We start from the raw sequence: 18746 nt of genomic DNA on the forward strand, positions 1-18746 counted from the left end.
CCTCCACCCACCCTCTCTACACCTAGTCCTCGACTTGAAGATCCCACTAAGCAAGAATTATCAAACCCTTTTGATTGAGTCACGAAGTGAAACCAAACCATCGACAGCCAGATTCTAGCAAATGATCGAACAACCATCAGAAACACGAGGACGGTAAACCTTTTTTTTTACTTTATACCTTTTTTATTCCTTCTCAATCATGGCATCGCTTGATCATGAAGATTTATCCGCATAGCCCAAATCAAGAGTGTGTATGAGTGGATCTATATAGTGACTATTCTAATTGTTAAATTAGGGATTCTCTTTAAAAGCCTCACATTAGCATGGTATGATTTAATTTGATTATTTGTGATCCTAATGTTATCATGTAATTGATTGCCTGAGCTTAATCACTATCTTGTTGGCTTTAATCTTTCGCTTAGATACGTGGGAAGTTAATGAATTATTAAAGTTCTATTCATAAGCATGTAAATTTCAAATTCACTAAATTTACATATGCATGTCATCCTACATCACAAACTTTGTCAAATCTTTACCACAATTAGGTTCAGTTAAAAAGTATCACTTACATGTGATGTCCTAAAGGTCAGTGATCATGAATCTAATTTTGAGCCACTTCAAGGTCATCTTAAAATTAAATACTCCATTTTGGTTTGTTTGCTTCCATTATTTAATGTAATGTTATTAGAAGGAAGTAATTATTTGATTTGCTAACATTTTAAATAAATAATATTTAAATGATATGTAGATTCTAATTGATGAAATTCAGACGTAAACTACAAGGGGCAACATTCAAATGTAGGTTGTCTGCATACTGAAAAAACATAATACATAGCAAATAAAACTGAAACAAGCAAAGAGAAACAATTACATCTAAGCAAAGAGAAACAATTACATCTTAATAACACCAAAATCTTTATAATATTGAGCAAATTAAAACCTGGATAACATGTACAAAAAAGATTTCAACTTTTTATTAACACCAAATAGCAAACAAAATGTAGAACTTTGCTTTTGAATAACAACAAAGCTGATAATGTACCACAATAAGCGATTAATTACCAATCCATCAGTATTGTTAAAATAATGCCTCCACAAAGGCCTTAGCTTCTCTTGCCCACCTACATCCCAGACTGTGAAGATCACATTTTTATATTGAACTTTCTCTACATTGAAACCTACATTAAAAAAATAATAAATAAAACATAAGACCTAATAACAAGTTTATTAAACAAAAACATAAGTCGGAAAGAATCTATGCACATATTCATGTCAGAAAGTTTTGCTGCGTTTGTGAATGTAAATTCATTGCGTAAGGTTGATGGATAATTCTTAGTTGTTGCTTCTGATTTTTTTTTATTTTTGTTATTAACAATAGAGGTGGAATGCATGTGAAAGAAACATTGGATGATAAATCATCTTAAATTGTAGAAGAGATTCTAATTCATTAATCAAATGCAAGACTTAAAATTCTAGGAGATCGCCCTGTTTAAGTGTGAGGTTTTTTTAGTGATTTATTTCCCTTTTTTTTCCTTTTCTTCCCCTTATTGTGAATCATTTTCTTTTCATGATTGGTTGTAAGGGAGATTTAAGTTTTGTAGGATTAGAATTCCTTTCAATTAAGTAAGTTGTATGCTTGTTTGTAGCTTTTGTGATCCGTAATATTTTCTTCATAAATTCTAGCACAAATAGTGGTTTTGGATTAATAACTTGAGTCATGAAATTTTTTTTTTAGATGTTTGTTGAATTATTTTGTGCATCACATGTTATATCCATAGAAATCATAGATCCTATGACATCCTGAAAAGCATAAAATTTACTACAAAATTAATCTTATAATTCATGCACTTAAAGGAGACAGTTTTTCTTGGACTTCTTCTTAAATACAGATTCATTTACCCGTAGACTAGCCTTATCATCACCTTCAATTTTAGAGGGTTAAGCTTATTTAAAAAGGGTTTTAACATGATAAGTAGAAGAAAGAAATAGGGGAACAAACAAACAAACAACAACAAGCCTTTATCCCACTACGTAGAGTCGGCTACTTGAATCATTTTTCTCCATTGTGTCCAATTAGGGGTGCAACCGAGTCAAGCCGGCTCGAACTAGACTTGGTAATCGGCTCGACGAGTCGAGCTTATCGAGCTCGCGAGTCTAGCTCGAACACAGTTTCGAGCTCGAACGCTTATCGAGCTCGAGCTCGAACAGACGTCGGACTCGACTCGTCGACTCGACGAGCAGCTCGGCGGAGCTAGCGGGCGGAAAATCCAATTTACAAGCGGGGAAATCCAAACCGTGAGCGGGAAATCCAAACCGTGAGCAGGAAAATCCAATTAGCGACTCAATTTGCGACGTTGTTACGCTCGGTGACGAGTCGACGACGGCATATGCGACGTCTGCTTCTCTGGCTCTCTGCGATGGACAATGGAAGCGGACGACAACATTGTGAGAACGACGTCTTCGACGTCTGCGACGGACAACGGCGAGAGTCTCAAGACGTCGTTGGACAGACGACGACGTCTGCGATGGACAATGGAAGCGGAAGTGGAACTCGATGACGGCATGGGGTTGGGCGGAAGCGAATCTGCGATGTCTACGACGGACAAAGGCGACGGTCGAGCGATGGGGTTGGACGGACGGCGATGTCGTCCGACGCTGGTGAATACGGCTCGATCTCCCGTGACGAGAGCTCGACGAGCTCGCTTTTTTTCTGTTGAGTCGAGCTAGAGCTCGACTTTTGAGCTCGACTTGAGTTCGAGCTCGAGCTCGGTTTTCGACAGCTGGGCTCGACTCGAACACCCCCCGACTCGAGCTCGACTCGACTCGTTTGCACCCCTATGTCCAATTAATAGTTAAATTCTCATGTAAATCTAATAAAAAAAATATCATTTCTAATACGTTCTAACCAAGCCTTTTAGGTCTACCTTTATCTTTCTTACTATGGGTCAGATCTAATACATCTACTCTTGTAACTAGGTCAAATGAGAGCAAACGTTTTATGTGTCAAACCATCTAAGGAAACTCTTTAATCTTATCTACCACTGGATTCACTCCAACCTTTTCACATATATACTCATTTCATATTCTATCTCTAAGTATAAAGCTACTCATCCACCTGAGCGTCCTCATATCTGCAACACTGAACTTTATGCTTACCTTTTAATGGCCAACATTCTGCGTCATAAAGCAGTGTAGGTTTCACCAGCATCTTATAAAATTTTTCCTCAAGTTTGAGGGGTTCTTTTCTATCATACAACAGGCCCAATGCATTCCCCCACTTCAACCATCCAACTTAGATTCTATTAATAATATCCACATCTATTTCACCATTGCTTTGAACAATAGACCCGACATATCTAAAAAGAGTACTCTTTTTAATGACTTGATAGCCTGAAGTGACAATAAACCCACTAGATCTATTACTACTAATACCCCATGTATTTGATTTTAGATCTACTCGAATTAAAACCTTTAGACTCTAAGATTGATCTCCATAATTCAAGTTTCCTTCAAGTCCCTCTCTAGTCTTATCAACAAGAAGATATCATCAACAAAAAGCATACAACATGGTACAACTTGCAAATGTCTAGTAAGAACATTCATGACTAAACCAAAAAAATATGAGCTTAAAGTTGATCCTTGATGTAATCCAATTAAAATAGGAAAATATTTGGTCAAGCCACATTGTGTTTGAACACAAGTAATAGCTCATGTATACATATTATTAATGGCTTGAATATAAGCATTATTAACTCATTTCTTTTCTAGAACTCTCCAGAGCAGTTCTCTTAAAACATTATCATGTGCTTTCTCTAAATCAATAAATATCATATATAGTTCCTCCTTACTCTCTCCATACTCGTCCATCAAGCCTCTCAATAAATGTATAGCTTTCATAGTAGACCTACCTGGTATGAATCCAAAACTGATTTTGAAAAATATAGTATTATGTCGTAACCTATGCTCAATTACTCTCTCCCATAGTTTTAATGTATGCACATTAACTTAATTAACAAAATTTACCATTTGATTAATAATATAATAGCCTCAAACCCTAATTAAAAATCTCTTAAGTTACCTCAAATCTAAAAGCAACAGGGCAAAATCAAACAAGCAGAAATTCTTTAGCTGATGACCCCTCAAAACTTTGGTTTCAAAGCAGAAAAAGAAAACGAATGGGAGTATTATCTAAAACCATATAATGACTAAAGGCGATCTTTAAGCATTGAATACAAAGTTGCAATCAATAATAAATTGATAAGATAATTCAAAATTACATAAAATAGCAAAAGCTAAGCATCCAAAGGTCTAAGAAGAAGCAAATACTGGAATAATTGAATGTTAACAAGACCATCTACGACCATGCAATAAAACCCTCCTTAGTAAAAGTAATGTGTAACAGGCCATTTCAGATTTTTTTTCACAAGCTGCTACATAATATTTCAGTTGAAACTTCAGAGGTTGGAACCCTAGATAAATACATCTTTTCCGCCATCACTTTTAGACCTTTCTTTTGTATAGTTCAAGCAAATTATTGTAGGAAGATGATTACAAAGCCTAACGGATATAACAAATGAAAGCTTCTAATGCAGCATATGGTGCATAATGGTCAAGACTTCAGCTGAGAGTTAGTAGTAAGAAAGGCAAAAATGTTCGACAGAGCTAAATATGGATTTAATTTTGTAATCATACCAATGGTTGGAACCGTTGACAGAACTTCTCCAATGTGCAGCTTATACAATATGGTTGTCTTACCCGCTGCATCCAGTCCAAGCATTACAACCTACATGAGATGTTGGTAAAAGAACAAAAGTGCATTAAATAAAACACATAAAAACCTTCTTCACAACAGAAGAAATGAAAATCAGTAAAAAGATTTTTTTTTTTTTAATGACTTAAACATGATGAAGCTCCTCTAATAACACAGCCCAATCCAGAATAAAAAACCTCACGCCCAAATAATGAAGTAAGACAAGAAATACACTAATCATAAACTTGCTCTGGGAAGCATACATTTGAAATAATATTTTTTACTAATTTATTATGAAAAGGAAAAGCAGCAACAATCAACATTGCATAACACAAAAAATGTAAATAAGTTCTCTATACCTGAAATGCATATGCTGTCAAATACAAGATTGTACAACAACAACATCAAGCCTTTGTCCCACTACGTGGGGTCGGCTACATGAATCCTTTTTCTCCATTGTGTCCCGTTAAAAGTCAAATTCTCGTTTAAATCTAATAAAAATATCATTTCTAATATTTTCTAAGCAAATCTTTTTAGGTCTACCTCAAACTTTCTTAACATAAGTCAAATCTAATACCTCAACTTTCCTAACCGAGTCATTGGAAGGCCTCCGTTTTATATGACCAAAACATCTAAGGCAAGTCTCTCTAATCTTATCTTCCACTGGAGCTACTCCAACCTTTTCACGAATATGCTCATTTCGTATCCCATCTCTAAGGGTAAAGCCACTAATCCACCTGAGCATCCTCATCTCTACAACACTTAACTTAGTATTATGCTTCTCTTTTAATGGCCAACATTTGGCACAATAAAGCATCGCAAGTCCCACCACCATCTTATAGAATTTTCCCTTAAGTTTGAGGTGGACTTTTCTATCACAAAACAAGCCCGATGCATTCCTCCACTTCAACCATCCAACTTGAATTATGCCGATAATATCCCCATCTATTTCACCATTACTCTGAACCATAGATCCAAGATATCTAAAACGTGTACTCTTATTAATGACTTGATCGCCCAAAGTCACAATCCCCTCACTATGTCTATTGCTGCTAAAATTACACTTCATATATTCAGTTTTAGATCTACTCAAGCGAAAACCTTTAGACTCTAAGGTTGACCTCATAATTCAAGTTTACCTTTAACTCCCTCTAGTCTTATCAACAAGAAGAATATCATCAGCAAAAAGCATACACCAAGGTAAATCCTCTTGCAAATGTCTAGTGAGAACATCCATGACCAAAACAAAAAGATATAGGCTTAAGGCTGATCCTTGATGTAATCCAACCGAAATAAGAAAATACATGGTCAAACCACCTTGTGTTTGAATACAAGATTGTACAATGTAAAAAACATCAATAATCTGGCACAAATTCCAAAACAACAATTTACACAGTATTGCAAAACACTTAATACCAACAGCATGATTAAGTACTTCTAAGAAGTTTTGGACCGTTTAAAACCATTTGCTTATGCATTTACTCCACATATTTCGTAAGAAATGTGAACAAAAAAATAGCAATGTAAACAATACAAATAGATATTTTCATTCGGTAAAAAAAAAAACTATTTTATTCTTTTAACAAATTGCATATCATAATAAAAAAATTATTTAATTTCACAAACGATTGATATCTCAAAGGGATGCATTTACTGAAATGTTTAAACGAGAACAACTACATAAACATGTAATGTTGGAATCAAATTATAGTTGAGTTGTCAGAAGAATATGGCCAATATTTACCAATGGAACGTGTATCTGAAAGTACGTGAGAAGGGAAAAAGAAAGCAACTGCTGGAAAAGAGAAAATGTTTGTCTTCTAACTCGATTCCACTTCCCAAAAAATGGCTGATAAAAAAGGCAAGGATACCAACATTTTATGTTACTAAGTAGCTATTGCATATTGGAACTAGAATTCTGAAAGATCCATTTTCAAGCAAATCTGAGCACATTCCAAAGATGCGCCAAGTGATCTCCTATTAGCCCAACATGGCAATAACAAGCTTGAACTAATCTCGATTCAAGCAAACTTATTATGATCCATGTAATAACTCAAATATGTAAAATAAATTTATTTGAAAAACATGAAAATTCTGAAGTAGAGAGCTTTGACACTGATTTGGAGAGCACTAGGGGCGTTGAGCGATACACAGTATATATATATATATATATTCATGCCTCCCCCCACCGACTCCCTCACTTCGTTGCTTGTCCACAAAGAAATTGAAAGAGGAGAAGAAGAAAGAGGAGAGAGAAATGTCTTTGGATTATATTTATCAGTCATTCATATTACAGATTTTGTTCTATTATTTATAAGTGACTATTCTCTTACTTTTGTTTTCAATGATTATGATTTCTACGAATTTCCTCTCTTAAATATGCAAAAAAAGTATTATCTCCTGATTTCATAAGCTTTCACAGTGCAAGTTTGGATATGTTATAGATTTGATATAATTTTATTGTATTTTTAATGAAGAGTTGAATGATGTCACATACATGATATGATAACTCCACGTGATACCCTACTGATCCACGTGATTCACTGATTGGGATTCATAAGAAGCTGGTGACTGATTCACGTGATTCAATGGGAGTTATAAGGAGTACATTAATTGGGAGTCATAAGTGTTGGAGCAAGATACCCTTAAGATACACTCATAGAATATATGAATACTGATAAAAATATTGCTACGAACATTGTACTGATTTATGACTGGCACTAATACTATTTACAGTCATTAACAATATTTAACGTTATTGATCATGATATTAATGTTATTATTGTCATTAGTACTATTGATTGCTACTGATACTGTGACTGATGATGTAATGGATTGAGATGTGATGAAGTAGAGAATGATAAATTGATACAGATAATCAATATAAATATTGTTGCATACATTTCTTTATATGATTTATAGCATATTATTCTTTTTTATCTTACATTGATTTCAGTTGTAAGATTTTAGTTACTTTATGGGCTATGAGCTCATTAAATGGTTTTCCATGTTTTCAGAAAAGAATAAGGATCCTATGATATGAGGCTCCTGATGCATAATTTTTCTACTTGCAGTTTCAGACAAAATGTAATCATATATATTTTTTTTTGTTGTCCATTGGTAGGCTCTAGTTAAATGGATAAAATGAAAGACATATATAATTATTTTAATATAGATCCTAGAGTGTGACAATCCAAGCCAGTAAATTGATCAAATTTTCAGAATTTAAATCAAACTTTGCACAAATGCATGCATACAGACATTCATAGATATTCATATTTGGATGAATAAATACACACATAAAACAGAAATGCCAATTGCCAAATATAAAGGCAAACATATATGCCAACATATATGTGAACATAAAAATGCATGCTGATGAAAGGGGAAGAGAAAATGGTGGAGAATGTTACATGTAAGGATTTTGGTGAGATTTACAAAAACTTAAATGATGTTTATTTTTTGCTTAATAAAGACTACATGATCAAAGACGGTAGTATATTTAAGTTTACACTTTTTGTTTTCACGATTTATTATTGAGTATTTTTTTTATTTAGATTTACATGCTAGGGATGGTTCTCGTCATTTTGGAAAAGATAAGACTATTGCAATGATTGATGATAGATACTTTTAGTCGAGTCTCAAAAGAGAGGTATCATGTATTGGTTTATTATATAGGACTTGCTAGTTTGCTATGGGTTGAAGCAAAACATATGATTTTATACCCCTTAATTAATTTCATATAAACCTTGGGAACATGTTAGAATGGACTTTATAATGGGTTTAGAATAAATACTTAGAAAAAATCATTTTATTTAAGTTTATGGTGAATTGAAATCCATAAATACTTCCATTTGGAAACTTTAAGAAGCGGAATACAAGGAAAAATCATTTAAAATTGTTCAACACAATGGAACTAATGCCTACAATTTAGAAATTCCAAAAAATTATTCTATAAATCAATTTTTAATGCATCTGATTTGACTTTATTTTATGAGTTGACTGCCAATTTCTTTGATTTTGAGCAACATTCATTATTTAGTAAGAAACTTATATGAAGATTGTCTTTGAAGCTATTTCTTGAGGATGATTGTGTTCACTGTTCATTTCTCATGACGGCTTATAAATATACCACTTATTCTCTGGTGAAACAAATCTTATTATATTGATTAATTGATTTTTTCATAAGAGGCTTATAATTTTGGTCAAGATTTGCCTTGTGAGTAAAAATGCTAAATTTGTTGAAAAGAGTTGCATTTATTCTTATCACAAACATCACATCAAGCATAAATTTCTAATATGGTGTATATTTTCTTTTCTTTTTTTTTTACTCCATTTTGCCTATTATTTCCATTCTGAGAGCATATTACTGATAATGGAGGATAAGTGTTGTATTGACTAAGAAAGATGCTTTCTAGCTTTAGGTTAGTTTATTTGTTTGGTATGAATTTAGTCTTGATTTGATTAAGGTTACTTCTCCGAAAGGGTTGAAGAGGTTTTGATGGATTGTTATTGGGTTCGGCATCCAAATTTCATTTCATTAGAGTTGATTTTTCAAGCTGGGTAGATTGATAGAAGCTATTATCTAGTTTGTATTATTTAAGAAAAAAGAAGTAAAAAAAAAAATTCTATGCATAAGTATGAATCCCATATCTGTGGGATATAAAATATAAACTCTTATGGGTTTTTCAAGAACACAGCAATGCAGGTTGTTGGATTTGTGCTCTTCATACTTGGCCTTATCCATGTATGGCAATAGTGAGGTTTTTGCGAGCTTTATTTTTTTGGGCTTCACATTTTTGTTTGCTTGTTTTGTGCTTGTAGAGTGAAATTGGGGGGCGTGTGGCATTCAAAAGTAGCAATTCGATAGTTATTCACAATTCAGATTTCATCTAATTTTGGAGGGTACAAAATAAATAATCATATGTTTTGAGTGTAATATTAAATTCAAATTAATTTAAGCTTAGATTAAGGTCGATTCTATGTCATCCTTATCTATTAACCTAACTATGATGAGTTTATAAATAGTGATCCAAGGTATGTAGTTTGCATCTTTTAGCCTGTATAAATTTTCCCTTCCAATTTTCAATCTTTGAGTGTCAGTTGGATGCGTGATTCTTTCAAGTATGACTACGTGACTCTGGGAAGTCAACACTTCTACTACTGTGAGGCATTATTTTTCTCTTCTTGGTATTATTATTGTTTATTTACTCAGCATAATTTGTTATTGCTAATTTATTAGCTTGATTTTAGTAAAAAAATTACACTGTCGGAAATATGATTTTTTTTTAAATTATTTTTTTGCTCGTTGATTTTATATGTACGAACTCTTGCTAAATTTCTCAGATTTTTACAATTATTCTTTATAAATTGGGGTTAACTCTTCTATTCTTTATTTAGATTATGAGTCTTAAAAATAATTTTTCGCTCGTATTCCCCTCAATCTAACTTAATATTACCCACTCAAATCAATTTTTTAAAAAAATATATCACAACAACAAGCATATCATTCAAACGAGGTATAGGAAATTTACATTTGATAATGGTCTTATTAATGGGCCAAATATCAACATGGCTCCTTCAACTATCATCTCTCTCAAGTTTAAGCAAAGCAAGTGTGATACTGCAATGCAATATCTCATATTTTTCCTAATAAATCCCTTCTTAAGTAACTCATTCACATCTTTTTAATTCAGCATGTTATCATGGATTCATCCAATAATATGAAAAATTAGATAATGATAATTAAGGAACTAAGATAATAGTAGATTGTATATTCCTACTCATTAGAAAATTCACCAACGTCTTGAAAACCACCAATGCTTGTTTAACAGCATCAAGCAAAATCACAATTTTTAAGTTTCATATCAATTCCACAACTATTAAAGCATAGATCACACCCCTCTGCCTACTATTTCTTAAATGCATGTTTATAGAGAATGTTCCATAGTTTCATTTTCTTGGGAGCACTTAATTATTATGTAGATTTAGATTTTATATTTTGTAGTTTTAAAATTAATACTCTACCATTAATCTTAAAAGACTAGGTATTAAATCAATCAAAATGAGTCACATAGAGCCCAGGTGTACGCAAAATAACATGAGCAATATTCAAGGATAACACATCACATCGTATTTAATTCGAATTGATAGCCAATTTAATCGAAATTAGACACCTTCCACACATATAGCAGTTTTATCCACCGAAGCTACTTTATATGGTTGTAAATGTGGTTTAGGTTTCAAATACATGCGATATAAGGCACTCCTAGGCACAACACTAATATGACTCTCAGTATCAACTATAAGCTTGTAAAGCTTCAATTCCAATCAGACTCAATGTTAGCAGTAACTATGATACAACACATGGCATTAAAAGAATTATTCAATCAAGTATCCTTAAATCAACAATTTTTTTATCAAATTCATTAGCATCATCAGAATCATTTATTTTGTTATGTTCATCCTCTACATTTAAATGCAAGTTCCTACTAGGACATTTACTAGCATGATCATAAATTTGATGACACTTAAAACATTCCTTTGCAAAAATTTTAGACCCAAGTGCATTTTCTTGAGCATGAATATTGATTTTAGTGTTATAACTCTTAGCTACTATGAAAGCATCCTTGGATTACCACATACACATAGGACCCGCAATGCCTGAAACCTAATCCTCTCCGACTCCTCACACACTGCTGCATGCGTCTCCCACAAAAAATTCCTCCTCGCTACGTCATGGATTTGTGGGATTCTTTCTACCACCTCACAAAATCACGGGATCCTTAGTGCCACCTCAACAATCCATGGAAACTAACTAACTATACAAGAAAACATCTATGGTATGACATATAATAATTATTTTATAGTTATTTATTTTTAGTCCCTGGTTTTGTATAATTCCTATTAAAATATTTCCTATGGTGCAAGCTTTACGAATAGTTATCAATCAAACATCATCTGAGCTAAGGATCCACAATAACATGTATAATTCAAAAATTCAATTAATTAATTAATTTGTTAAAAACAAGACAAAATCAATTTTTTTTTTCAACAGGCAATCTAAAACACTGTTTCAAGAGAAATTTATTTTTTAGCCAGTATTTTTTCTCTGTTCATCCAAACATCCAAAATTTGCTTTTGATATTCAAGTAGAAGCGTGATTGGAACCTTATTCAAATCTGAATCCCTAATTGGATTGTAATTTGTCAAGAAACTATTCTAATATTAACAATTATAAATAAAATAATAGAAGAATACTCTGAACATGCTAAGCTGCCCATCCTTTTTTTTTTTTTCAAAGAAACAAAAAAACATAATTTCATCACTTATTGCCACAACTAAATATCAAAGAAGAATTCCACACTGCCCCCAGCTTACCATCAATAAATATCTAACAGGACAGTTGCCTTACAAAAGCTTTCACGGTATTCAAACAACTTCCAAACACAAAGTGCATAATACACTTCAGAAAGAAACCTTTTCATTCTGCTGTGAGAATTATTCACAATAAGGCGTCTCAGCTCACCCTAGTACAACAGGAGCTTGCCTATTTAAGGTTATAGGCACTGCCCGTTCTAAAAGAACAGAAGTACCAATGCAATCAATGGAGTACAAAAAAAAGTCAGAAACATTCATTACAGGAAAAAATTTAGGCAGAAGTATTATCCTTCTATTAAAAATTAACACGTGTAGATCAATCATAGTAGCAAAACAGAAAGAATTTCTTCACACATGTCCTCATAAATAAATAAACTTGCCAAGAATAAAAGAGATGTCCTCAAATAGTTACAAAGTTGATCAAATCCGATCTTCCTTTGGTCAGACTTACAATAGAGAGCCAATTCGGGATAAAAAAAACAAAAATAGTGTCCTCGATAAATCATCAAACAGCTAATTTCGCAAAAAACTGAGCAGGATGAGACTAGCAGGTTTTGTTTGAAAACTAGTCCAATCCAATACCTCAAGCAGCCGTAAAAGGGCATTCTAATCCGAAACCAATAAGGTTATTAGTCAATCAGTCACGCAGTCTCTAATATCAACCAAACGATACTAACTAAGCCAGTAGAATCAAATCCCGTGATGGAAAATAGAAAGCATAACACTTGAATCTTTATGTAACACCAAAATACAATTTTAGAAGGAAATATGATAACAATGGAACAATATAAAGCAAACCCTCATTTCTTTGTTGCCGAAGAAGGCATCAAAAAGCTTCCGGAAGGCTTGACCCATGGCCGATCTCTCGCTTATCCGCTCTTCCTAGCTCCGCAATCTATAATTTAAGCTAGAGATATCATGGCGGGTTTTTGTGAAGGTAACCAAGGAATCAAAGAAGAGGAAGACGGATATCTCGATCCGCCCTCGACGCTTTTTATTTAAGCTATTTAAAACCTTGCCGTCTTCTACAATAGCGACTGTTGATTGGCCACTATGTCCCTTCGACGAGGTCTAGCGGGGCTTCCTGGTCCGGTCTGATTGCATCGAAACCGTCCGATTTCAGCAGGAAGAAACAGGAGATGAGATCGACGGCCATGAATGAAAGTCTGATTTGAATTACATAATTCTTTATTATACTTGATTAAGGTTTTGTTTGGGACGGCTTTTTTATTGATTTTTAAAACGGAATTGTAGTACAAATTTTTTTAATTTTTGTATTAAAATTCCGTTTTCAGAAGCAATAAAAAAGCCGTCTCAAACGAAGCCTAATTGTTTCTTGGGTATGTAAACATAAGGAAATGTTCGTTCTTGTAAACAATGAAATACCACCTGAAGTACTGAATCTATTATGTTTTCATTATGTGTCTTATTTCTTTGGGATTATTTACTTTTATGTGTTTTTATAAAGAGTTTTAAATATATTTATAGTGCTTATTTTGAGGTTTTTTTTATTATTTGGATTAATTTCGAACATAATGTGTTGCAACCTCATTAATTCATGATGCCCCCATTGCAAACTCCCTCAATTCCAAGCTCTCATCACGATCTCCATTAATGCATTCCACAACTAGCTCCTTTTCTGATTTGAGCAAATGCTTATTGTAGCGAGCTTCCATTGTGATAAAGTATATTACTGTCTTAGTGAGCTCCCTGCCATGGAGAGATCTTCAGTAAGTCTCATGTGCAGCTTTAGCACTCCTTCCTACTACTAAGTCAGCTTAAAACACATACAATGCTTGGCTAGGCAACAAAGAATGCTAGAGAGAAGGTGAATGGGATAAGCTTCACTATTATAAGAGAATTCTTACAAGAGGAGTTGGAGGGAGTTGGAGGAGTTGGATTACAAATGAAGAGGAAGGGTTTTATTTATAGCCCTCCTCCCATGCTTAAGAACATTTTAGGTTTCCCTCCATAACTCTTGAATGTGGAGTTCTTTAAAACACTCTACATCAATCCCTATAATATACTTATATTACAATATGCTTGAGAGTTCTAGAGTATCAAACAGTATGCTCTTAGTCCACACCATTCTAGAATATTATAGAGTACTCTAGAAATTTTAAGAAATTCTAAGTCTTTCTAGAACTTTTCATAATCTTCTAAAACTTTCTAAGATATTCCAAATCCTTCTAGAATCATATAGAACCTTCCTTATTCTTCTAAAACCTTTCAATGTCATGTGACTCCATTTAGGAATGATTCTGGAGGACTACTTGGCCTCCGTTCGGCATGTCACGCCCAATGGATTTAGCCAAACCTCTTGCTCCAGCTTTTGGGCGTGACATCCTGCTATTGATCCACGACCGCAACCTCTTTATACGGAGCATGTTAAGTTAGGGGTTGTCAGTAAATAACCCAACCTTTCAACAACAATAGTAACAACAACATGAAATCTTTATCTCACTATATGTGATTGACTACATAAATATTTTCTTAAGAGTCAAATTCTTATTTAAATCTAAAAAAATATCATTTCTATCATTTTCCATCAAGTCTTTTTAGGTCCACCTCTACCTTTTTAAATATAAGTCAAATCTAATACATTTACTCTCCTAATCGATTCATCGAAAGGGTGTATTTTTATGCGACTAACCCATCTAAGGCGACTCTCTAATCTTATCCACCATTGGAGCTATTTCAACCATTTCATGTATATGCTGATTTCATTTATTGTCTTTAAGAGTAAAGCCACCCATCCATCCACCTAAGCATCCTCATCTATGCAACACTTAACTTAATGTTATGCTTCTCTTTTAATGGCCAACATTCTGTGGCATAAATTACTCGACCCAAAAAATTTGAGTTCAAGTTGACATGTTTAATAAATAGGTCAGATTTTGGTCTTGCATTCCGACCCATTTATTAAACAAATTAAATTTGGGTTGACCCACCAACCCATTTTTTGCCTGAAATTGACTTTGTTTTTAATTTTTTTCTTAATTTCTTTTATCCACATATAATTTTCTTGTTTTTGATAAATAAATCTAAAGTTTATGATTAATAAGCTACTTAAAACTCTTTTTTTAATTAAAATGAGTTATCAATTTGGGTTTGGGTTGCCAGCACGTCAATTTCAGGTTCAATTTTTTTACCCAATTATTAAACATATAAGGCTTGTGTTGATCGGATTCAGGTTGGGTCCATTTAGGATCGGGCCTGAACCCGACCTACTAACTCATTTTTTACACCCCTATGATAAGACCTATAAATTTTTTATATATGATATCATGAGTCATCATGTCTATTTTTCTTAAGTTGTTGCCGAGTATTAAGCATCCACACGAAAGTGCCATCATCGTGAAGCCTATCATCAAATCACCTTTGTCATTATCTCATAACATAGTTTATTTTTAATTTTTTTATTTTCATTTTTTCTTCATTCCATGCAAACACACACACAAAAATCATACTCTAAATTTAAAAAATATTACTTTAATTTCCTTTGTATTTAGATTATTTATGATTTCTATAGTACTTGCAACCAAAAGCCACTTACTAAATACTAAATTAATCGCATGCTACTAAAGCTTATAATATAAACTTATTAGCTTTTAAGAAATAACTTCCTACATGGAGAAATAAGAATTTTGTGGGTATTAGATTAAAAAAGGGAAATTTACATACATATGGCTTTATTTTATGTTATTTACGTATCTAGCACTCAAAACATTAATATTACATGCCTACCATCCATATACAACTTTAATATCAAATATACAACTCCTATGATTCATTTATATAATTCATACAATCCTATAAACTTTAATATTTCATTTCATGCACCCAAATTTATTCTATGAATGGTAATCATGTAATATTAATGTTTTGAGTGTTAGATACGCAAATAGCATAAAATAAAATGATATGTATGTAAAACCCCCTAAAAAAAGAGAGTTGTTGAACTCATATAAGAAATTTGAAAACAATATGTGGATGCTAACAACTGCATTCCATATTTATCACCCAAATCTTCTTATTATATCAATCAATTACTTTTCATCTAATAAAAATTGTGGCTCTAACTTAACTAAATATGATTAAATCTTAAATCATATAAATAATATAATGTAAATACAACTAAGCAACATGAACTCTAAAAATTATTCTTTCCTAAATTAGTTTAAATATAATTATTGATGTCTTCTTCAAAAACTTCAATTTATCGGAGCAAATCTTAATGCATTATTTTGAAAATTTTCAAAATTAAATTCAGACCATACAAAATTTAATTTCAACAAATTTCTAGTTAATTGTTTACCTTGACAAACACAAATTTATGACACCAAAAGTGATTTGATATGAGTCTAAATAAACCCAATTTGAGCGTTTGAAGTAGGGGTGTCAAAGATTGAACCTACTTGGACTCGTCCCAAAAAATTCAGGGGTCGGGTCAACTCATTTGCCTGACGAGTCGGGTTCGGGTTTCATTTTCTGACCATTTATAAACTAGGTCGGGTTTGGGTTAACTCAAAAACCCGAAATCAACTCTTGTTTAACCCGCGCGCATCAGGAGTTATGAGTCCTGCCTCGTGCCTCGAGTTGTGTCAAGTGTCCCGCGGTCCCGCCTCGGCCTTGTGTTCCATATGTCTAGTCTAGCCTTAGCCTAGCATCTTGCACCTGTAACCTGCCTCCCTGCGCTCGTCCACAACAGTCCAACTCGTGACTCGATCGATCGACCCCACAACCTCTTTGTTGAAATTTTTGATTAGAATAGCTGGGTCAAGCACCATCTCCATTAGCAATTTGAATCATACGGTGAATCCCTTGCCTACAATGTTATTGCCGACGGCATGTGTTTGCCACCATAGATGTTGGAGTTAGTTCTAGCTCAGGCATTAGCGTCCGAATTTGTGCTTCGTGTCGGATCAACCTGGTACCCCGTGCGGGTCAGGTCCAGGTTGGAATTCCTAACCTGTTTGCAAAATCGTGTCGAGTTAGGGTCAACCCATTTGTACCCAAATCAATTCGGGTTGGACTCGAACCTGACCCGTTGAACTTTTTTAACACCCCTATATATTTGAGGGAAAGAAAAAAATGCATCCCTTGCCAAAAAGCTTTTAAAAATCTTCACCTCTAATTAATGTAATTATCCAACATCATATTCCAGAGGGGCTTAAGTTGCCTACAATTTATCCAAATGATAGGACTTTCTAACCGTTATGACTATATTGACCACTATATGGCCATTATGGACATTCAATAAGCTTTTTATGTCATCATTTTCCAAGTTTTTCCTGCAACTTTTGAGGGATAAGCTAGCAGTTGGTTCTATTCTCCTTGTTGCATTACTATTCACAATGTTATGTTCTATTTAGTCTTTTCATCGATTAATGTATTAGTAACTAGAAGATCATCAGAGACCATCTTATAAAATTTGCCAAAGTGAAGATGACACCCTTAAAGAGTGATTTCAAAGATAGAGTGAAAATTTTTAACGACTTAATGATATAACAAATTATAATATAGTAGAATTCAAATCCCAATAACTATAACATGACAAGGAAAACACAACAGATGATATAACTTTAGCAGGCACCATGAAACTAGATTAAAATAGTTACAATATTTTTATTGTAACATGTGTGACAGAATCACAAAAATTATAGTTCAACTATATCATTATAAAGCATTCAAATCCAACCATATCTATATCATTATAAAGTGCCAGAATATGATCACTTCTTAATCATTGTAAAGTGCCAAAATGTGACTACTTCTCTATAATATGTGCTCCTGAATATCATTATAATTGAAGCCATTTTTATCAAACAATAGTACACTTATTTTCACATTTTGATTATGAATTCAAGCCACCTGAGTTTAGTACTGATCTTCTACAACACATCCATAGAAATAACTATTCAAATATTGTGTGCTCACTCCTCATATTCAACACAATAATATTATCAATTTCAAACGACTCATATAACGTGATAGTTTCATTCCTCACATCTCTGTATTTATTTAACCGAATCTTGCTTAACAAGCCAATTTAAATTAATGCAACACAATAAATTTAAATATTGCGTAAAATTTTTATCGAACAATGATCAAATACTCAAACTTAATTTGAACATAAATTAAAACTTATTTTGACCTCAATCGAACATGATCGAAGCATCTTCAACTATTATTCGCTCTTGACTTTGAAACACATATTTTGAATAAGCTTCGAGACATGTTTGATCTTTTGCCAAACATATACAAATCAAGTTCGAATAAGTTTTGAGTAATATAAAAAATCTGTAATCTCATATGCAATACATTTCTAAGTTTAGGATTTATGGTATACACATTAATCACGAATCTTTAACAATAATCATAAACTAGTCAGAAATACAAATATTATATTAGCACTTTGATAACATAGAGTGGATTTGATATGGATTTTTTAATTTATGCATGCAGTTTTGGAAGTAAGCAAAAGTAAAAAATAGTTTATTCAATCATTAGTAAAATAAAATTAAAAACCAAAAGATACATCGTGCACCAGCCGGGAATCGAACCCGGGTCTGTACCGTGGCAGGGTACTATTCTACCACTAGACCACTGGTGC

The 18746-nt window shown here is 33.2% G+C and overlaps 1 protein-coding gene and 1 non-coding gene across 3 annotated transcripts in view; both read right to left on the bottom strand.

The window, feature by feature from the left end:
- The window catches only part of LOC110109306 (ADP-ribosylation factor), a 29222-nt gene extending 16070 nt beyond the window's left edge, over window positions 1–13152 (bottom strand). For both annotated transcript variants that reach the window (XM_020840315.2, XM_020840314.2), the window contains exons 1-3: window positions 12929–13152; window positions 4693–4783; window positions 1063–1178 (exon numbers count right to left, since the gene is read on the bottom strand). In XM_020840315.2, coding sequence (XP_020695974.1) covers window positions 1063–1178; window positions 4693–4783; window positions 12929–12985 — 264 coding nt within the window. In that variant the 5' untranslated portion in view covers window positions 12986–13152. The remainder of the gene's footprint in view (window positions 1–1062; window positions 1179–4692; window positions 4784–12928) is intronic.
- A 5523-nt stretch (window positions 13153–18675) lies between these two features.
- Window positions 18676–18746, bottom strand: TRNAG-GCC. Its single transcript has one exon. It is a non-coding gene; the product is annotated as a tRNA-Gly (tRNA).

Source organism: Dendrobium catenatum, unplaced genomic scaffold, assembly GCF_001605985.2.
Source record: "Dendrobium catenatum unplaced genomic scaffold, ASM160598v2 fragScaff_scaffold_703, whole genome shotgun sequence".
Classification (NCBI taxonomy): Eukaryota; Viridiplantae; Streptophyta; class Magnoliopsida; order Asparagales; family Orchidaceae; genus Dendrobium; species Dendrobium catenatum.